Source organism: Chlamydotis macqueenii, chromosome 10 (genome assembly GCF_036417535.1).
Source record: "Chlamydotis macqueenii isolate bChlMac1 chromosome 10, bChlMac1.mat, whole genome shotgun sequence".
NCBI classification, from domain to species: domain Eukaryota; kingdom Metazoa; phylum Chordata; class Aves; order Otidiformes; family Otididae; genus Chlamydotis; species Chlamydotis macqueenii.
The window spans coordinates 5,084,189-5,107,528 of record NC_141565.1 but is presented as its reverse complement, the minus strand read 5'-3'; the positions used below and the strand labels follow the sequence as shown (position 1 = coordinate 5,107,528).

Genomic DNA, 23,340 nt, shown 5'->3' with positions numbered 1-23,340 from the left:
CATGGTAATGAAACTCTTCAGATTTTGTGTTGTTGATGTTGGTTTTTTGTAATAAGTGCATGAAGATGGACATTGAAAGTACATTCTTTGGTTTGCATTGTACAGTGCTCTGAAGTTTAGTTGTTCCTAATTTGCTGCTCTTGTGCCGTCTGCCCTATGCTCAGCTCTTCACTTACAAGATAACATACCGTAGTGCACATTATATTTTCTCCTTCCTGCTTATATGATTTTTTTTTTTATTATTAACATTCATTATTCCATTCTCTCTAATTCAAAAATCTGTGTAACTATTTTTGCAATGTCTTCATGATATTATCTTTACATTGGTTTTGGAAACAAAGAAACAGAGGAATTCCTTAGCAATTTTTCAGAATATTGCGTTCTTTTTCTTTAATTCCTGTATAACAAGGTTACCCAGAAGTGGTTACATAGAACAAATTAAGAAAGTACTCTGAGCTATTACAGTGTTTCTCTGTGTGATGCTCCCAACACATCTTGTTAAGAGGTTAATACAATTATATTTTGATACATATTAAATGTAAGTGTGTCTAAAAAGCCTATATTACAGACATGCAACCTTAAGCTAGAATAGTTTAAAGTTAATGAAAACGTGCTCTGGAAATGTTACTCGAAGAACCATGAAGGATGGGATGTACAGTAATACACTCTTCCCCGCATTATCCTGTAGTGCCCCAGGAAACACGTGAGAAAGCTTACTTAACGTAAAAGTTAGCCAAAAAAAAAAAAACAACCAAACCACAAGAGATGGAATGCAATAGAAAAAAAAAGGTATTACTTTTTATTGTGTAGTTTTGCCTAGAGAAGATAGCAGAGAAGAGGAAAGAATAGGAAGAGGAAGCTATCCTAACTGAATATATTCCTATCAGGAGTGAAGATTCCAATTTACCCAAAGATGGAAGCCAGCTGAAATGCTGACAGAGCTGTGGGGAACAGTTAGTATAACCTTCACAGTGCATTCTGTGGATTCATGTTATTGTACCTTTTTCAGTACTGGAGATGTTAAATAAGTGTCTTATTTTATCTATGAATGATATCCAGGTGAAAATGACTGTTAGTGATTAGAATCCAAACTTGACTCACCCAAAAGCATGGCAGATATTTAAAACTAGAGTACTCAGCATTTTTAGTGGCTGTCTGGTTCTTCAGCACTTTGTTAGCAGGGTGCGCAGGCTGATAGAGCATTCATCCAGGGAAGCTGTGCAAACAGAGGAACTGGGAGAAGAAGAAACGTCTTCTACTGGCAGAGGAAAGTTTTATGGCATATGCAGAACAGTAGTGGTGATGAAGTCTATGCTCAAAAGGTCACCAGGGAGTTTGCGTTATATTCAACTCTCTATTTTATCACATAAAAGGCGAGTTCAGATTTGTCAATTTTTCCTGCACATTTTTTTCCTGTTGAGAATCCTTAGGATGCTCTGAATCCTGACATAATCATCAATAAGTCATCAAAGCCTCTGTTGTTATTTGACTTGGTGTGTGAGAACTCGTCTGAAGATTGAGTTTGGATTCATATGTCTATGGCTGAACTGGAAGCCTAGCTGTGTCACTCTCCAGCAAAACTGAGTTTGTTCTAGTAAGTGTGATTCTCCAGTAAATAAAAAGGATCAAATAACATTACAAAAGGCACTGATTTCACTGATCCATTTAATTATTTTCTAGCTGCCAACTCTGCCTTGGTTTTTTTTTTCAATGCTATAGAAAAGGCAAAACAAGATGGATGTGTCTTCTACTAAAATGCAGTTGAAATTATGCTTATCAAATAAAATATATTTTAAAAAATCATGTAGTTTACATCTTGTATGGGACCTGTCTTAATAACAGAAAGGTAAGAAAAATCCAAGATGAAAGGATATAAAACTGAAAAAAAAAAAAAAAATGTTTTTCAGTGTGGTAAGGACTACTTTCTGTTCCTCGTGTGCATCATGTAGATCTTGTCTTCTTTGTGTTTCAATGTGATTTTGTTTGACAGTTTTGTAGTGTCGAGACAGCTTTGAGGGAATTTATGAATGTCAGAGGCAGGGGAAAGAGCTTTTTATGGAGAAGCAGAGAAATAAATGCACCTGCAAATGCAGAAAGACATACTCAGTCTGCTTAAGTACTTCCCAGTTGGACTCTTAAGAATTTTAACGCATGGGAAATTTCTGGGGATCATAGATGATGATCGGTTTTAAAGGGCATCTGGTGACCTGTTTATCTTACAGTACAATGAAGTGAGAGGAAAGGTGCTAGTAGTTATTGACCTTGAAAGCGATGATTAGTTGTCGGGTATGCAAATTCCCACACTTTTTCTGGAGGGGTCTCATTTCCATAATGCCTCTGTGAGTGCACTAGTACAGAGCACAATATTCTACCCACTGAGTGTTTTCATATTTCCTTTTAAAAAAAAAATTCTATTTCTCTGGGACCTAATCAAACAGTTATCTAAGCTTTTCACCTTTCAGCTTTTTTTTTTTTTTTTTTTCTTCGCTCATACCATTCCTTTCATTTCCTTTTGGAGGCATCCATGCTTCCATAATTTGCTGTTAAGTTGGTTGTTTTTTTTTTTCTTCTTCAGATTTTTGTTCTTTCTCTTTGTTGTCAGTATAAGAGAAACATCCAGATGGAACTAGTAGAATTTCTTCCTCTGATTGTCATTTAAAATAATTTGATTTGGAAAATAAAATACTCTTCTTTTTCTTTTTAAGGGGGAAGAGAAAGAGGAAAAATAAGTAATGAAATTAAAATCATTGGTTTGTGGCAGTGTGAAGCCTTGCAATGAGAGAGGAATGTAGGAAAGGCACAGTAACAGTGTACTAATAATTTGGGTGGCTATTAACTTGGACTGATTAGCATTTCACACCTTTGGTTTTTTACTCTAGACTAAATTGTGGCTTTGGTCTTTATCTAAATGACATCATGGTTATAAGTGTAACCTTCCACAAGGAGCACATACTGTGCTATGATGATTATTTTTCTTATTGCTTAAATGATAAATGTAGACATGACTGGAGACGGGGTGCTCGGAATTGCAGATATGGGGGCAGGGTATGATTTGCTACCAGGAGATGTTTGCTGTAATGTAAGATGCTTGTCCAAAATTTTGTTCTGAAATACTGTGTACTACTAGAGCATACCTCATTCTTTTGCAGTGTAGGTTGATGTCCAGACATGCATCATAAACGTAAATCGTTTGCGCTCTAATGTAAGGAAAGAGACAGCAAATGCTCATAGGAAAAAGCAATCAGAAGGTATGGAATTAAAAAAAAAGGAATAACAAAATACATATGTATATAAGCCAGACATCTGCTTGGGTCCTTCTCTCTCCCTCCTTAAAACAAAAAAATAAACACAAAGGTATGTATTAACAGAAATGTGGTGTGGTCTGTGTTATATAGTAGACAAGACTGAATTATTATAATGATCCCATCTGCTCTTAGAATTAATCTGGTAGATAGATGTCTCTTCTGCTGGATTGTATCAGCTGGTAGTTTCCTAGCAGCATCATGATGGAAGTTGATCTTTAGTCAAGATCAAGAGATTGCAATTAGCAAAAGATATGTTGGCAGACTGTTTCCCTTCCCCAAATAACTCTACCTTAGAGTTCCAAATTGCACAGTTCCTCTTTGCCTAAGAAAATAAGATGCGGGGTGAAGAAGCATGTGTCTACTCTGAAGTTAGTCTGTATCGTTCAGTGGTTAATTTATAACTGCTTGTAGCTTTTCTAACGCAGATCAACATTTATTCGTTAAGTGCATTCCAGAGAAAATCCTTGTTCCTTTAAAAAAGAATCTGCTGAAGTTTGTGAATCAGTTTCATTGCCTTGTTCTTTTCTCTTGCTTTTTTAATTCTTTGCCCAGAGTATGTGGAGGTATTACCAAGGTTCACATCTTGCCCTTTCCAAAGCATCTCACTGTATTTTGCTGAGATGCCTTTTCACATGCTTTTCCTTCTCACCGAAGGATAAAATTGTAATCCATTGTTTCTCAGCAGATGGCTAGGTAAAACACGTGCAGAAATGTGAGATAACGGAATGTGTGTGTGTGTGTTAGAAGACGAAGAGTTTTCTCAAGCTACTGTCACTTGTACAATCTTCTATTTTAATATCTCTCAACTTGCGTTACTTCTCATAGGTATTACTGAATTGATAGAGGTCATGATACTGCCTTTTGGCTGGGGGACTGTAAAAATAAAATGTTTGTGACAGTGTTTAGATAGAGTAGAATAAAATTCTCCTCTTTGAAACACTGGATCTAGAAATGATGAATTTGTAGGAGAATTGTTTTTCACTTTTTCTATAGTAGGAGTTTTCTCTGACACGGTATTCCTGATTCAGATGTCAGAATACAAATCTATGTACCAAGTTGCTGAAGGTAACCTTGGCAAATTTGACAGGAATCCTTCATCTCTGTGTATTTATTGATGACAGCTGGCTCCATGGTTCTCATCATCATTTAGTCATATTTTCTTGACTTTTAAACTGTCAATAGGAATGTATTTCAACTGCTCAAAAATGTTAGCAAGAACAGGGTAGTTAAAATTACATTGTGTTTACACGTCTTCTTGAATAGTTTTCTTGTAACACTTCGTCATGTAGATAATTATTATCGTCTGGAACTTTCATTTTAAATACTAAGCAAACTTTTGAAAAAGTTACAGCAAATTTTCCACAAGTTTTATCTGAGTAGGGATTTGAGTGGTGTGAAGGCGCTGACATGCAGGATCAGCATGCCTGAGGGGAGAACACCTGTACAGAGCAACTCTGCATGCATGCACTCAAGAAATCAAGTGCTGCTTGGGAGGCTTAGCAGCTGAGAAGGGCAAAGGGCTTGGAGACATACAGACAGGAGCATTAATAAGGCCAGAAGAAGGGAAGATAGGATCACTGGATTGAAGTTGAATAGCTGAAAAGGAAATTAAGTTTGTTAATGTGAACAGATCCACATTAAAAACTGTGGCAAAAAAGTCTGACTGCATTCTCTTCCAGAGTATGGAACCGACCTTAAGATGCCTTTTTCTATATTGCTTCTCTCTTTAGGTAATGACTCTGGGAACGCTGTGAGAATGTGCGTGTATTTGTCCCCTGTTAATTGCTTTAAAGTATTATCATGTTCCACTATTGCCCGTTGCTAAGTTAGGAAGCAGAAAATTATATTTTACTTTTATTGTGCAATTACACGCTAAACTTCCTATTTGTTATGTTTTTAATAGCAGCCTTCTCATAGTTATTTTGAAATAGAAAAGTTGTCTCATTCACTATCAGTATAATGATTTGTCTACTGGGGAAAAAAAAAAAACAACTTTGTATCATTCAGAATTATTTCTTTAATATTCAGCGAATTTTCCTAGAGATTAGGCTTACCAACTAATGAGATTTTTCTTCTGCTTAGTCATAAAAAAATCCATGTATGTAATTTTTGCCTCCTTTCTAGCAGTCTTATCTTTTGAGATAGCTAATCCTCCATCGGTTCCTCCTATACTTTAGTTTATTGTGTTCTTAGTATTTCAAGGAGAGTATTTTTCTGACTTTTTTGGACCAGATAATCCATAGCAATAGTCATGAGGAGGATATCAGTTCTTGATCCTGCTCAAGATGAACTTCCTTAAAAGTGTCACCCAGTAAGCAAACATTAAGGAAAATTGCTGTCCACAGCAGGGCACTTGTTCTGGTCACTCTAGTTAACATGGAAAATGTGTGAGTCTCTGAAGTCCACTGCACACATATGGCAGGGGACGAAGATTTCTGATCTAATTTTTAGAAAATACAAGTTTGGTCATCACTAGAGACAGAGATAACCTGTGGGGTATTTTGTGAGGTGCTCTTTCTGTGTGTAGTTTTTTTTAAAAGGGGCAAAGGAGGACTAACACCTTTTCATTTTCTCTACCAGTTGTTTCAGTTGACTTTCACGCCTAGATCTCTCTCCCAAATCTGCATTTGCTTGATTTTCCTATTTGTCCACTTTCCTGTTAATATATTTTAAAGAATCTATTACTGTCTGGATTTGTGTGTGAAAGTTGCTGTAGAGAGGTAAAAGTGTTGTTACTAGAGATGTTAATTCTTTCCTAGAAAATTACTGATACGAAGCTATTCTAAAACAGCAGCTTTTACAAAAATCAATCTTATCTTTCACCACCACCACCCACCACCCTCCTTCCTCAATGTCGTAGTTCAGCCCCGATCGGGACCAGACTACGCAGTCTGTCTCTCGCTCCCCCCACACTCCGAGAGAATAGGAGGAGATGATATAAGAAAAACGGCTCAAGGTTTGAGATAAGGACGGGGAGAAATCCTTAAAGTTACCGTCACGGGCAAAACAGACTGGACTTGGGGAAAACTATTCATTTATTTCTAAAATTAGCAGGAGAATGAGACAGGGAACAAGATAACCTCCCCCCACCCCTCCCTCTTCCCGGACTTAACATTATCTCTACCACCTTCCCCTCCTGAGCGGCACGGGGGGGGAAAAGGGAATGGGGGTTGCGGTCAGTTCATCACGCGTTGTTTTACGCCGCTGTATGATCGTCGGGGGAAGAACTCCTCACATTCCTCCTCTGCTCCAGCGTGGGGTCCCTCCCACGGGCCACAGTCCTTCGTGAAACTGCTCCGGCGTGGGTCATCTCTTCCACGGGGTGCAGTCCCTCTAGAACAGCTGTCCCAGCGGGGCCTCCACGGGCCACAGCCTCCTTCAGGCCTCCACCTGCTCTGGCGTGGGGTCCTCCATGAGCTGCAGGTGGATCTCTGCCCCTCTGTGGACCTCCATGGGCTGCAGGGGGACAACCCTCTCCACCATGGTCTTCACCACGAGTTGCAGAGGAATCTTGGCCAGGAGGCGCATTACTCCTCCCCTCCTTCTTCACTGACCTTGGCGTCTGCAGCCGTTCCTCACAACAGGCTGGCAGACATCTCTCAGGATCCTTTTTACATCTTATTCACTTCTCCTCTCCTCTCCACTTCTTGCAGCCGGGCCGGGCCGAGTTGGGCCCAGTCGGCTGCCCGGCGGGAGGCCAGAGGGTGAGGCCTGCAAGGCCCATGAGGCTCGCGCCTCCCCCTCTCTGCCCCCCGCTCAGCTGCTTCACATCTTCTCCTCCTCTTTTTCCTGTTTTCCCCTACTTAAATACGTTATCGCAGAGGCGTTATCATGGGACATTCTGCTACCAATTGGCTTGGCCTTGGCCAGCAGCGGGTCCGCCCTAGGCCCGGCCGAGTCCACTGAACAAAGGGGAGCGACTTCTAGCAGTTTCCTACAGAAGCTACCACCTTAGGCCCCCCCTCACTAACAAAACCAGAACACTCAAAAAAATTTTTTCAAGTTGGATCAGATACGCCATACCAATAGGCAGGGATACAGGTTTTTTTTCTACAGAGGTATTTCAACTTTTTACTTGTTAACAGGAAGAATTCAATTAGTTGCATGCAGATATTTGAGGTTCTTCTTCCCTTTTCCTGCGCAGAAAGAAGAAAAACCTATCATGGACGCATACAGCTAGAAGGGATTTTGCTGTCTCGACTGGCAGGGTGCAAATACACACTGTTAAAATGTTTAGCTGAGCTGTATAGCTCAGAGAAGGCAACTACAAGTAATTTTCTATCTGTGGGAAGGCCCGGTGTGATAAATACTGCTCTTCACACTTGAGCTCTTTCTGTTGCAAAACTCATTGTGAAATCCCAGTTTGTTTCTGTGTCTGACTGAAATTGTCGTGTGCAAAGCCAAGTGACAGGGTTACGTGGTTTGTAGAGCAAGAATGACATGAGACAACTGCTGTACACCTCCATAACCATCAGCTTCTACCAGCTTAGAGATGGTGATAAAATACCTGTTCTGTAAAATATATGTAATCCAAAATTAGAAGTCTTCCCTACAGTTATGGTCAAAGCATTTCACACGTATGACCTGGCAGGATCAGTCTGGCTTTCTTTTCATTTTTCCCTGCTGCCAGGGACTAAGGAATCACACTATATGACTGAAATCTGGGGTTTTTTTTGAAATAAAAAACTTTTCCTAGCTAATGGAGAGGATTCCTTTCAGGAACACAAATATGTACCTCTTATGATGTAAGTAACAAAAAAATACTAATGACAGTGTCAAATGTGCAAGTGTGGCAGAGTCATGAGAACGCAAGGAAAGTGTAATTGGTGCTTAGCTACATTTCTCCTGCAAGCTTTAACAACATTTTTAACGTTGTGGTTGTTTTTCCTTGAATGTGGTAGAGAGAAATGACAGGTAGTTATTTTCACTATTTTCTGTTTCTATGGAAACACAGTGTTTGCAGTAATAGTCTTACTGTAAGCTCTGTAATCCTCCCGCGGGGCTTCTAGTCAGTGTGGTAACTTAATAATTCATGAGCACTAAGCCTGAATTTGCTGGGAAGCAAAGTGTGTTGCTTGGAGCCGTCTTCTCAGAGCCAGATTAATTTCCTTCACAGATTTGGTGTTCTTTTCTCTAAGATGTCTTTATAAAATACGCTCCATAAACCAAAGCAGTGTCCTTTTCTTCACTTGTTTTTGAAACTGAGGTTATTGCAGACCGTGTGGATAAGGCAGCTTGTGAAGGAACACCCCTCAATGCCTCCCTCCCCATCTTAAAAGGAAGCGGGGGAGAAAGGAAAAACCAAACACACACCATGAGCACTTGTCTGAAAAGGAAGATCTAAGATTTTAAATAGTCCATGAATCATTATTCAGACAATATGCAAACTGGAAGTTCAGCAGAAGTGATCTTTCTATCTCAGGGGTTCAGGAGCGACTGCTATCGATGACGGATTGCTCAGATACTGCTGGGCCAGGGGGTCTACTCTGTGCTGTTGGTTCACATTACAAATGGGAACTCAGGTCTTCACAGACACAATATCATCCTGTATGTGTGCGTTGACTTACTCTCACTCCTAAACTGAGAACTGAAGGCTTTTTCTGCCTAGCACTGGGAAATTTTATTAGATCAGTCTTATAGCAGATGTAAGGACTTCAGATTTTTTCCAAGAGAATGAGCAAAAATTAGCGACTCTAAAAGGTAAATGTGATTAACAGAAAATAAACTTGAAACCATTTTTACAGAGGATACTCATAAATGGTCTGCAAACAAATTGCTTAATTATCTTGAGTTCTGCCTGTTAAAGGACAATGGCAGTATGTAGATGCAATCTGAAACATTGTCACAAAAAGGAAACTTTGGTAAAAGTATTTGTGATCTTTCCACAAAATAGTATTTACAAGGGACTTCAGCTCTTAGGAGGAGCTGAAATGCTTACTGTTCAATCATCACTTTAGTTTCCCATTTTTTCATGTATTTAGTTATGTGTTGTGAACAGTTGTTCATTAGGAACTCTTTCTACCATTGCTTAAATCTTCTTTCAGGAGAAAAAAAATCAACCAGTATTTATGACAGTGGGAAATTACTGAATTGTTGACATACATGCATGCTTTCTTCGTGAATAAGAGTTCAGAAATCCTGATGTGAAACTTCCTTCCTTTTTAGAAGGTTTCTACGGGGTGTTCTGAAAAGCATCAGGATACGATGCTGTCCTGTAGTGACTTGTTGGGATCACTGTGCAATGTAATGATTTTGCAGTTGAGAAACATGAGAAAAGTTTTGACAAATAGAATTTTGGCAAATGGAATGAAAATAAAATTCTGTGTTTTCCCTAATCTTATGAGAAGCTGTAAAAGCAAATATGAGAAACCTCGTATTGTTATTGTTAACCGTATTGCATTATGCAGCACAAATGGAAATCCAGGGCGGTACAGCCAGGGCTTTTTCCTCTGCCACCACATAGGCAATTGGAGAGCAATAACTGCTTTCCTGAAAAACGAGCTAACGCTGCTGCACTGAGGCTTGAGATAACTTCTGCTGTGCTGGCTTGGTGTACTTCCTCCCTGATACAGAGAAGAGCTTCCCAAGTTAATTCACGCAAGTATCAGCATGTGGAAACTGTAAAGTTTAGCGACTGTAGTTCAATCCTCTCCCCCTCCTACGCCACTCAAATTCCAGGAGTCTCTTTAATGGTGTTTCTCTGATTACTTATAAATGTTTCAAAACAAGCACCTTTTTTTTTTTCTTTTTTTTTTTTTTTGCAGCTTAAGGAAATATTTTGGTCATATACCACAAATTCCTAACATAATTCCATTCACTTGGTCATCGTGTTGTCCTTGTAGAGTTTGTACACACAGCAGTGGAAAGAATGCAGTATTTCATGGCACTGATGAAGTAAACTGCCTGAAGTGCTGTGTGCACAGCAAGACTGCAGTATTTTGAAGGCGAATGTTGGCAAGGTTTTTGTTGTCATAGAGAATGACTAGCTCATCCTGAGGTCTATCCTGGTTGACCTGAGCTTGCAGTGTGCATAGAGCTTGTTCTCGAGATTTATCTGGGACAAAAAAAATGGTGCTTTTCCAGTAACATCTTAAAATGCTTATGATATTCATATGCCAACTCAAATTTTATTCTAGAATTATGGCCAGGCATATTATCATTCATTAAAAGAAGAGACTAGAAGAGATGTTTTTTTTTTGTGAGAAATTAAATAATATCATGCTTATCACTATTTTGTAAATGGCAGGACAGAGTATGATGAAAGGAGGTTAACTGTGCTGGTTAGGCAGGTCTTTGTATGTAGCTTATTCCTGCTAGTGGCTGCGACAGCATTTTCATTTCACTGAGGAAAATCAGAAAAATGAGGGAACCTGTTTGTACCTTTTCCCATTTGGTGGCATATTGGAATGGAGAGGGTGAGGGGGTCATTTGTTTCTGGGAGAAATGGCTATGGAACCATTACTTAAGGCAAGGGAAAGGTACAACATGTGAGGTTTCTGCTTAAGGGGATTGACGCAATAATGTGTCACTATCTGCTTCAGAAAACCCATCTCCTATACATTGTTAAAGAATTTTTTTTAAAAAAATCAGTGTTCTTTATCATCAGTTTCTAATTCAAACAGAAAATTGATCTGCAGTCTCTCTGCAGACTGTGATTGCCTTGACACTGTACATCTGTTAGTGCTGCACCTACATTAATAAATCCGTGCAGTCAGGATCTGTGCCTCACAACTCCACACTAATTAAGCCCGCCAATGACTTAATACAGGGGAGCTCACTAATCCGTTCCAAGCTCTTTACCAGGCCTTTTGTTGTCATCTTCATTATCATGTTATGCAAAAAAAAAGCCCCACAAACAAACAACCTCAACAACAAAAACTCAGTCGTAACGCCACGCCTGCTCCCTCAGCAGTAAATTTTGTCCCTGTTTGCCCTTCCCTTTGTGCTGAAATGGTGCTGTCCCAAACCATTGCTTGCTTTCTTCCTTTTTACAGAAACAGATGCCCCTTCAGTATGGTCCTGTTCTTCAGACAGTTACAGGAAGCCAAGAAGTGAGATGCTATGCTGCTTTCATTTTTTTTCTTTCAAGTAAAAAACCAAGAAACTATCTGATTTTGCTTATCAGAGCAATGTGCTTTGAGTAGCTTTAGCAATTACTGATCACACAAGTGACTGTAAAACCTGACTTATTGCTGCACAAGAGGTGGTTTCACTATGATGCGAGTTAGCACAGGAGGAGCTCTTGCAGTTAGAGTAATTGAAGATTGCTTATAGCGTGTACGAGCAAGAGGAATAAATAAGCTTTTGTATAAGACACTGCTACTGGTGTGGTACATCTTAGGTCTGAACTCAACAAGGTAAAAATGTTAATTATTTTCTCTGTTTGGTGCATTTCTTATCTCTGATTTTAGGCAAAAGAACTCATTTCAGAATATTTTCAGAATAGCTGAAATATTTTTTTTTTGACAGTAGTTTGATTGAGCAGTCAGATTACATCAAATACTCAGAACCTCCCCATACTTGATTTACACTACTCATCTGGCAATTGTAACTGCTAGGGTTTAAAATTTTCCTTGTGATGTATTTGATGTTTTTTTAAGCAGAGTAGCATGTGGTTTTTTTTCTTTAAGCAATTGGAGCATATTCAATTATAATAAGAATAATGCTTGGTGCATACAAACATGGGCAATTGTTTCCATATGGCGTTTACTCAGATTTCATATTTTCATCTCACTGAAGTGGACTTTAATGGTGTCTAGATTCTATGCATGCGCTTGTCTTTCTGCAGAGGATAAGCTTGAGGAACAGACGTATTGAAGACTGAACTCAAAAAGGAAGCAGCTCCAAAAATAAGAAATTAAGTGACAGAATTTCCTCTAAGTTTCTTGACCCTAAATGTGTGTATCTTTGCCTAAAAAAAAAAAAGGAGCTATAATGATAGCTGAAGGCAGGGGATCTTCAGATCATTGAGAACAGGGTTATGCTTCCTGGTTTCCCTTGACATAGAAATAAATTTGCAGTTATAAAATGTGGAGCATCTGACTAAGTAGTTCACAATATGGGTTAGTGGTGTAAAAAGGTTCAAGTCCCATTCTAAGATAATACTGACATTACCAGCACTAGTGGGACCTTAGTGGAATATTTAGATTAGTTTCTTTAAACTGTTCTTGAACGGCAGTACCAAAGATCAGAGAAATTCTGGTGATGAGAAACAAAACTGAAAGTTTAGGAGAAATTACCTGCAAGGAAAGGTGGAAGAACTTGAGGTGCTTTAATCTTTTAAGATGGGCTATTAGCAGTGCTGTCTTTTCATTCTCCTTGTCCTGTTGGTGGATCTCTCCTTTGACAGAAAGCTTCTTCATGCTCCACAGTTCGCAAGTGCTGCAGTTGCCTCAAAGTCCCCTTAACTATTTAGTGACACAAGTGCAGAAGGACTCAAGGGACGACTGGAAATTAAAGGAAGGAATTTAAAGGTTGCTACTGAGGTGGTGCTGGAACAAGGGAACAATTGATGAATAGCTAGGTGAAAAAGATGGTGGTGTGCTTCATTTCTTGAAAAGCACTGGAATACGGGGACAGGAACCAGATTCTTTCTGTGGCTGTAACAAGAAGAAGGGTAAATTGCAGATTTTAAAAGATTTCCACTTGTTAATGGAATAAAAACTTGCAAGAGGCTATCAAATGAGCCTCCAGAATATCTCTTTGGATATTTTGAAAGCAAACTAAGCAAACTAATACTGGTGTGAGTCAAGTATAAATAGACTGTCTCAGCTCAAAGACATGACAGTCCCTTCTCTGCCTTTGTCAGAGGACAGCCTGCCACTGTCTGTGGCAGAAAGTATTGTGTTCAGCTCCAGTTATGAAAATGAAATGCTCATTTAGTGCTGAAATAATTTTTCAAAGAAAACCTATGTTGGAAGTTCAGAAATGTAGAACATATTGGAGATGTAAAATATGTAACATTGTTATTGAGATCAACGGAGGTGAAAGACCAGTTATAACAGTATTTCCTGAATAACTTCAATTTAATGAGTTCTAATTCTTAAATTATGTTATATAATGCATATATATGTGCATATGTATGGTATGTACATATATTATAAATTACTATAAAGTTCACTCTCTAGTAGTATCTCTGTATACGGCTAGTGAGAATTTTTTAAGCATGACAGCCTGAATATTTTCCTGAGTTCAATATATCCAGGACTATTAAACACAAATATATTCCTGCTATTCTCACGTTGTTGTAAGCTGATAGTACATATCAGTAGCATATTACTGTATGTTTGCTTTATTTTCCTGTTGTTTCCCTAATTATCCACTACTGGACATTGTTGGAGATGGGATAGTAGGGTAAGATGGGCCTTTCATATGGAGGGCTGTTGTTACGATTTGGCTGTTTTTGACCTTGACTCAGTTTATCATTAGAACAGCATCTTCTGCTTCTGTAATACTGGATAGTAGTATATATTTCTTGTATTTTTATCCACAAATTTGAAACTACTCTTAGTTGGCAGTGTATTTTCAAATTTCTGTTTTCCCTTTCTGGAAATAATTCTTCATCTCACAGAAGAGCTTGGTGCTCTGTTAGTGGTTTGGTTTTCCTTCAAAACATCAGTCATCCTCTGAATTAAGAGAACCACTTGATCTGACCACTACGATGAAAGTGAAGATATTCCAGGTGTTTTTTGTATAGGGTACAATGATTTCCAGGGATTTGCAATTAAATATGGGTGAGCCAGCTTTGATTTACACTTTGATTTTGGATGGACGTCTTCACCGGTGAGTATGTTTTTCCCTGCGGATGTGATTTATATTGCTTGTAATCTTCAACTGGCAGCTGCTTGTTGTCTTGTTCCCTCCTGATCCTGGGCTGCGTGTATGGGCTTTGTCTTCATTTGTTGTGCCCCTGTTTGGTGGCCGGATTACATTCCCAGCAGAAATGAAATGAAAGAATAGTTTGCTAGAGATCTTGTTTGTGTAGCGTTGATCCATTTTATGCTCTTATCCTTAAAAATGGGGCATGCTTAATATGCATAAGGCATAGTAATTATTTTTCAGTGTACTAGTAGGGGGTGTTGGCAAATTTACATTTAACAAATAAACTACAGTCATTTAATTATCCTTGTTTCAAGTTCAGTTTTAAAGAGGACTGATGTTTATTTTATGAAAGTAACTTTTGTAGCTCTGTAGGTCATAATAGTTTTTTGTTTGTTTTCTTTAAGGAATGTTACTTTTCTTTATGGAAGGAGACATGTATTACAAGTTATACTTGTAACAGAAATGAAATGTATGTTACCTCCTAATCTTTCTAAATGAAAGATTTTACAATTAAACTGATGCAAGGATTAAAATAAAATGGCTTTATTAGAATTAAAGCCTCCCTAAGCTGTGTTTCTGGAAGCATTGGAAATATTGATGTTTATTACTGTGGCTTGGAAAGAACATGGCTATAAATTGATATATTTAAAAATTGTTACATATTTTAAAAGATATAAAGCATGATTCCTGTTTGGAAATTGATGGTATAAAAGTTACCTTCTGGTTGATTCCCTGTGTTAAGCAGAGCTTACCTGTGGATATCATTGTAACTGTCCTGTCTGCTCCTCTTCTGAAATTCATTGAGTAGGGAGAGCTGAATGCCAGCAGCTGTAACTACTGCTAAACTAACAGCAATTTTAGTTTATGCTAATATTTACAGTTCTACAGTGTAATTGTTAGGTAGTGCTGGAGGTCCTGTTTGTGTGGCCCTTTTGCAGGAGCAGCAAAGGTCTGAGACAGACAGCTGGGAGAAGCAACCAGTTTGGCCATCCTGCTTGAATTGCTTGCTACTATGCATTTTCACAACCTTAATTAGCTACCAGCAAAATAATGGGCACGAGACTGAGTTAATGGTAAAGGTTAAGTATGAAATTAATATCTTTTTACTGAAAATAGGTTTTATTTTTGAAAATTCTGACTTCATTTTTTTGTGATTTGTGTATCAGGTAGATAGAGATATCTATGAAGACATAATATTGTTGTTGTCATGTAGCTTACGGCCACACACTGAAGCTGTAATATCGTACTGCACTCCACGTAATACATCTTAAAATTCTTACTAAAACATTACACTATACTCTGTCATTAAAGAGTTTGCTAAAACATTCTTAATTTACTAATTCACATCTCAGAAAGTAGTTGTAGGTAAATAATTGTCAAATACCTGTTTCTGTGGGGCATGTTAGCAGTCTCCAAGTTTATAAGCATCTGCTGCAAATTAATTAAAATTATCGCTGAATGAGGTTGTGGGATACATGGAGATCGGAGTAACAGCGAGTGACAGGGAGAGTGAAACAGCCAGAGAAGCACGATCTGGATTGCTTAACAAGGTAAACTCAGGCAAATAAATATGCAAAGGAGTATGATAAGATGTATGAGTCATGCTGACAGAATTAGGGACCATTCCTCCAAAAGCAGCAACTCTGAAAACATGTCAGTGTTTATAATGGACAGGGTGCTTCAGATGAACTCACAGTAAAAAGGCTAAAAAGTGATGTTTGCTAAATTACAGTTAGGATTAGCAGGGACTTGATTTCATGTGTGTGAAATGCACATAGGTGTGTATTTGTATTTATGGTGTAGGTGGTACCAGTTACAGACTGTTACAAATGTACATTTTTAGAACTGTTCATGAAGCGCTGATGAAAAATGTCTTTGTGGGTAAGTTCTATAAAATGGTTCCAGCACTGTGTCTTGAATTTCTTAACAGCATTAAATTGCTCACTTGTTTGGAGAGATGTTTGATTTGATATAATTAATGACCAATATCACTACCCTGTGAGAAATGTGCTTTTCTAAGGGACTCCTTAACACGTGGAAGAAAGTGGAACAAAAAGCAGTGGCTGAGCACTGACACCGCATGTTTCCCAGCTAATGTTAACTCGTGTGGTTTAACAGGAGGGATGCATAGCCTTGGGGAGCACGCTACCAAAGGAAGTAGTGCGTACTTTGTCTTCATATTTTTCAGGCCAACAGTGGGAAATGTGTTTTAGTCAAATAAAGGTTGCTGGAGTCAGTAGTCATTTTATACTGGATAAAATGGAAAGGATCTGTGATATAATGGGAATGTAACTCGAAGATTTAATGATGAGCTCCTGCTGTATTTCTGTGACTCTGTAGGAAGAAAATTCTGGTCCATACTTAGTGTTGTTACACACATAGTGAATAAATCACTCCTACTCATCTAATGTATTTGTATACATGCATTCTCTGTCTGTCTTAAGAAGTAATATCTGTGTCCATGGCTTACCATCCATAGTAAGGATTGTTTATTTTGCAGTCTGGCTAGACACACAAGTTCTGCTGGTAAAAGGACTGTTTAATCTGATGGATAAGCAGTTATATCAATTGAATCTTAACGTGTTTGAATTAGTATATTGCTTCTATAAATAGTATATGCTGAAGGAAAGTGCTTAATTGGTATTCTTGTTGGTTTTAGTTTTGAGTGGATTTTAATGAATTCAGTTTTACCAGAGGCACTGAACGCCGCCTCAGCAAGTGTGCCTTAGCCTTTGCCTGAAGTAGCTGCAGTGTGTTCAAATTATATGCTTCCTATATTCACATTATTTTTATGGTATTGTATGATGAATATGCATCAACATGATATTTTCACATGTAGAGTGCTTCCTATTAAAAGTCTTCTATGCTATTCCCTGAATTTTGTCTAGATCAGTGAATACTGTTTCATATGCTTTGGGAATTAAAAAAAAATAGTACCTAGTGTATCTTTAAAAAAAAAAAAAATCCCTGTATTTTTTATGCTGAAATGTGTACATTAAACTCCTATTTATTTGTTTTAATATTGTTTCTTTTTAGTGAGAGGTTTATGGTGAGGTTAAACAAGAATGGAGGCCCCAGGAATCCGGAGAAGATAGATCGAATGTGTGCACTTTTCACAGTACGTGTCTGTTCCTTTTCTTCTTCCCTTACAGTAGTATGATTGCAGATGTTGTCACCTTGGGGGGGGGGGGCGGAAAACCCAATTCTTTATTTCTGATATATTGAGTAGAATGGTAACTGTCTCTGAGTTTTATTACGGTTGTAACTAAATGTTAACATAAGAAAAATGGATGTACTTCTAAATTGTTTCCATTGCAAAGTAAATATTCTGAAGTACTTACCTTTTAAGTGCATTTTTTCCTGCTTGTAGTTTAAAATTTTGAATGTTTTCATTGCATGTCCTATGCTCTTGGGTAACAGGGTACAGGAAAAAGCTGGTTTGGCCTGAACATAAAGCAAGGCCATTTTTTTCAGAATCAAAGTTAGAAAAACAACTATAACAAGACAAAAACGCATATAAAAAACCAGAGAATTCTCCAAACAGATTTTTGTCATGGTCCGCATAGCAGCCCCAGGTAGGCAGTGCAGCAGTAGCCTCCCAGGTCAGCAGCACAGAGTGTGTGGTGGAACAGAAAGACCAGGATGTGCTGCAGAAGCAGCAGCCAAGTTGAGCTACAGAGGGTTGGTTGTAATAAAGGAAACACTGTGACTTGCTAAGTTTCTGCAGCAGGTCTATGCAAATAGCTACCCCATCCTGATGCAAAGCAGATAAGACCAACTGTACCAGCAGTCTTTAACCATCTGTGCCAGAAAGACAGGATAAGTAATATCCATCTGTGGCTCCTACCAGATGATGCCTCAGTTGGGAGTGAAATAGCCAGCTAAGATTTACTTCCCTTTAATTCTTCAGACTCACCTCTCACCTAACTGCCTTCTTGATTTACGGTTTCGGTTATGCCAGAAAAGTAGTTTCAAAACACTCAGGCTTTAATATCCATTCTGCACTGCTCTTAAGTTCTCTTAAAAATTGCCTCAGAATCCTGTATCAGACCATGATTTTATCTGTCACTTCTCAGAAAAAATATGGAAATCTAGAGACACTGAAACTCAACAGCTCATCACAGAATAACTGTAAGGAATTTCAGATCCCAAGTGTGATAAACACCTTCCATAGTGACTCACCTTTAGCTAGTGCACATGCTAGAAACTCTTTGACAGAAATATTTTTACCTCCAGTGAAGAAAAGAGATGGCAGACAGCTTTGTATAAGCTTTAATTCTGATAATGAAACCCTCTGAGGTCAAGCGGAGCTGGACACTGATACAGGCATGGTTCCAAGCACCATTCCTTTTTCTCCTTTCAGAAGTTGGCTGAATTTCTCCTCTTAAGGAACAGAGCAGATCTAGCCAGATGTAAGGATGCTCAGTTCTGCCTCCATCTGGATACAAGATATGCAGGTCAATCCAAAACCAGCGCTGACATTGATACATCAGTAGCAGTTCTGGTTTTGGTACCATCAGGGAAGTGCTACCAGCTGATCAAACAGCAGCGGAGGTAACGGTGCCTTAATATTGCCATTGGCACCAACATCTCCGCTGCTGCTAACTCAAAACCAAGTATCTTTTTCTTAGAAGAGAAGGGCACCCAGGCAGCAAGCTTCAGCACTGCTGTCTGGATCATGCAAAGAGGAATGAGTGTAGGATTAAGGATTGTCTAAGGATTATTCCCAAAAGGCAGCACCAACTGCTTCATATCAAGTTTGGCACTTTCTGGCCTCTGAGGTTCATCATGCTTAAAAAGATTTTTGCCATCAAACTTCCCCATCTGCTCTGATGCCGCACTACTTGGGGCCATGCAACAACTGTCCTGTTTCACACTGCGTTGTGAACAGTGTGCAACAGTTTTGCTCTGGTGACATGCAAACCAGTCTTTACGTGGTTTCAATCCCACAAAGAGAACGATGATATACTACAGCCGGGGGCGTAATATAGTTCCAGAAGAGACCTGCTGCATATTACAAACGTGGCCAGCCGAGTCTAAAAGAGACCAGCCCCAAGTATTGCAGACGTGTGGCGCTCAGTGGTACCCATCCTGGTCAGAGCTCATTCCCAAGCCGCCTTTCTATTTAACTGTACAAAAATACCAAAGCTGCCTCAGCATCAGCTCTCAGAGATGTTTAGACTTGTTGTCTGTCACTCTCTCTGGTATAATGTATACTCTACATAACAGGAATTTTAATAATTGGGAAAATAATCTATGCAAAAAAAATCACACATTTCTGATACAGTATTTTTCATCAGTGTATTCAAGGAACTTTCCAAAGTATGTAGCAAAGAAGCAACAAATAATAGCTTTTGGAATAAGTGTTTTATCTGCAATGGTTCTATCTTACCATAATTTCTTAATTATGAAATGCTTCCAAAATAAGATAGTTGTATGATTTTCAGGTTTGTTCCCAAGTTTGTGTTAGCCTTGTCTTTATTTTATTTATTTCCTCACCCTCCCCCTACAACCCACAATCTTTTTAAAACTCTAATCTTTCCCAGAGGCAAGAAGCCCCGTATCTTAGATAATTCAAGATATCCCTGTCTTTTCCTGCTATCTCTATTGCTTCTAGGGGTTCAGCTGTCTCCTTGTGTTAGATAGCAAAATTACTTAGGTTTTGTTTTTAGATCTGCTGTCATATCACACCAAGGGTCAGAAACTGCTTCCTCTGAAGATTAAAGCTCACTGAAGCAAACCTCAGCCTGTGACGTTCCTGTGTCTGAATTAAAATGGAACTGCACAGTGTAACTGCTGTTTTTGTTTAAATACCGTATTCTCTGTGACCTCTGAGGCTGGCAAATGAATTTGGTAAAGCTGTTTAAATAACAAGTCAGTGGCAGTCAGGTGTCCTTGATTCCACTGGTTTTGGGGGTGGTTGGTTTTCTTAACATGCAGTGAGAGCTTTACAGAAACCGGCACTGTAAAGAACTAACCATTGTTATAGAGTAACCCTTTTCCATACCTAATGTGGCAGAAAAAAAAATCAGGGGTGGTTTTCTAAAAAGCCATGCAATTAGAATTATTATGAAATTATTTTGTATATCAACCACTGTCATTCAAGAGGCTTAGATGGATGCAGTGAAAACATGCCTTTCTGGAAATGGGTTTGTTTATGTTGCACACAAACAAATAATAAACATAGTTTGTCCTCTTTTGGGTCCTAAGTCATGTGCATGGATTCTCTGCAAAGAAATGATCTGATGACTTCCTCACAGGGGTTGGGGTTTTTGATTGATTGGCCCATGCCATAGTAAGGATTTCTTGCTGTGTAAAAAGCCTCTGCCCTACAAAGTGAAACACGAGGCCATCTGGGCGCGCGGTTTTTGTCTTTTGGCTGTGACACAGCATACTTCTTGTGAAACGCAGAAACGACTGAAGTGTGAACCCATCAATATGTGCATGCCCTGCCATTTTCTGATATTTTGACAGCTGCCCTTTGAAAAAGTAGTTCTCTAAATTGCTGTTAATTAGAACTGGTAATCTAATGGTATAATAAAATTCCGCCTGTCAAATCACAGGTATTTTCAAAGATCTGTTACTCTCTAGAGTATTAAGTGCTACCTCCACTTTTTTTTTGCTTTTTGAAATGTGGTGTCAGGCACTGCTGAGATTAAAACCATGTCAAATCCCTTCTTGTTGTGAAACTTCAGTTGCTCCAAGACATGCAAGATAAAGCCTACCATATGCTACACTGTTCTGTTAGGTGATGAAGAAAGCCTAGAAAGTGTGTTCCCTTATTCGTGCTGCAGCAAAATAAGACTTAAAGAGAGAACACAAAGGAAGATTTATATAGCTTAGTTCTTTGGCTTCAGAGAGTCATGGTCTGCTAGCTGTAGTAAGCGTACCAAACAGTCTATTTGCAACTCTCCGCATATGCCGCCCAGAGAAATACAGTGCTCCTTTTATATGGAGTAAGAAGATACAGCCATTAATTTATTACTCACCTGCTGTAATTTAGCAATATAACTCTGTCTGAACGGGGCTGAAACTTCTCCTTAGAATAAATTCTCGTTATGCCTAGTTCTCAGTCACTGTGCCCAGATTTTATTGTGCTGTGTGTCACTATAATCTACAGTTCAGTGTTTATGTGCATTGCCATCATAATCTCAGTTGTTGAGATTGGTTTCTTGAGTTACACGGGAAAGAAATTTGCTGTGTGAAATAAAGTTCATATGTTAGCTTCTAGGAAAATGTGATTTTTTTTTTTTTTTTAATTCAGAAAATTGATTCAAAGTAGGAGTGACAGAACTTAGATGTCCGCAGCTTACAATTTCTTCCCCCTTTGTATAAAAAAGGCATTATTTCCTTTCACGGTGGTTTTAATACTACTTAGTTGTGTGTTTTTAACAAGAAAAAGACAAGATTTTCTGTGAATCTGAGGGTTTTTTCCAGTTGATTTTTGCATTGAATTTTCAAACAAAAATGTTACGTGCACACACACTTCACTCACTCTCCCATGTTCTTAGGAAGAACACATCAATCATTTTGCATTCCCAGTTGCTCCTCTCTTGAGAAGGGGCTGCAGCGATGCCCTTGATGTGTGGGGACAGTTTGGAGGCTGGATGGCAGAAGTCAGTATGCAGCAGTAGGTGACAGCAGCAGCTGCTGCTGGAGAGCACAAGGAGCCTTTTTCCATCAGGGCCTAAAACATGAGTGAGTGCTCTCAGCGTGCAGCTTAGCTGTTTAAATCTTGTCTGGGAGGTTAGTAACATAGGGAAAACTCGGTGAACAATGTTAATGTTTTTAGGAAGAAATCTATTATTTTAATTAAATTAAATTAATCTTTAATTTTTTTAAAAAGTGAGGGCAGAATGTCTTAGAAGTTGATCTGTTTATAATGTTACTAGAAAAAAATAAAACATGCCAAGGAAATTGCAATTAAGACAGCTTCTAACATGTGAAAGCAAAATGCCACAGTAATGAATTATTGACAAGTACTCTGCATATTTTCTTAACTTATTATCTTTAATAACAAAGATTTGTCAGGGTTAGTAACACCTTTTTGTCTTCATTAGCTTCAGCTTTCCTTTTTCTCTTCTGTAGGTTCACCTTTTCTCATTTTTTCGCTTTTCTTCAAGCTCGTTTTTAAAAGTTTTGACCTGCTATTCCATGATACGGAATTTCAGAGTTTTCGTCCGTGTATATGGTTGCTTGCCATAAAAATAACTTTTAGGAGATCTTACGGTCCTGTGTTTTGCTAAGCAATTACCTCATCTTAAAACTGAGTTTATTTTTTAGTTTTTCTGTCTCTGAGTCTCTTACCGTCTTCCCTCCTCAGACTTTCTCTTGGTCTGGGGAATTGCACCTATCCACTAATAAAATAAAACTTCCAAAGCTTTATCTAAATTCAGCCAGTCATGCTACAGATTTTTTCTAGAGCCATTATGTGAGAGTAAGACTCCACGATGAGAAGTCAGAAGCCAAAAACGGAAAGCAGAAGCAAAGGAACAAGGTTAGGGACAGGTCTGGGACCTGTAGTCAGGGGATGGAGTGAAGGAAGCCAGAATGGGCTGCAGCTGGGGTAACTCAGGGGTTTAAATCTACTTTGTGAATTTAATACAGTCTAATAATGTGTTTGAATTAAGGATTAAATGGACATTTTAAATGTTTGCTAGAATTTTGATACAGCATCACTAGTCAGTGGAGTCAGAATCTTTCATTTCTTTTATTTCTGAAGAACATTCCATCCAAATGTAATCCTGTGCTTTATTTTTCTTGCTGTAAATTGGAAATAACAATAATTTCTCTTATTGAAAGATGCAGGAGGTAAATGAATGGAAAGTGATAATGTGTAGTCCTCGTTATTGTTCATGGCAGTTTTGCAGGCACTTATTTTGGAAGTGGAATGTGTTCCTTTTTTAATGTGTATTTTTTTCCCAATCTTTTAGGATCTCAGCAGCAAGGACATGAAGAGAGATTTGTACATAGTTGCCCATGTAATTCGAATAGGTACAGTATGGTTTATTACTTGAAATACATAAAATTAACAGTGTTTCTACCATATTTTTCAATGTATGTTTTACTTAATGATTTAACTAGTTAGACAGCTCAGTTATAGACCATGTCTATCTGTTGAGGTTAATATTCAGGCCATATGTAGCTAAGTGTTAAAAGGTTACTGATGGCTGTTTAACTGATTGATTTATTTATTTATTTATTTCCCCCCCTC

General features: G+C 38.4%; 1 protein-coding gene across 10 annotated transcripts in view; it reads left to right on the top strand.

Annotated features, from left to right (window-relative positions):
* DOCK3 (dedicator of cytokinesis 3) overlaps window positions 1-23,340 on the top strand; it is a 211,565-nt gene that overhangs the window by 94,776 nt on the left and 93,449 nt on the right. For all 10 annotated transcript variants that reach the window (XM_086755630.1, XM_086755629.1, XM_086755634.1 and 7 more), the window contains exons 10-11: window positions 17,163-17,244; window positions 23,060-23,120. In XM_086755630.1, coding sequence (XP_086611756.1) covers window positions 17,163-17,244; window positions 23,060-23,120 — 143 coding nt within the window. The remainder of the gene's footprint in view (window positions 1-17,162; window positions 17,245-23,059; window positions 23,121-23,340) is intronic.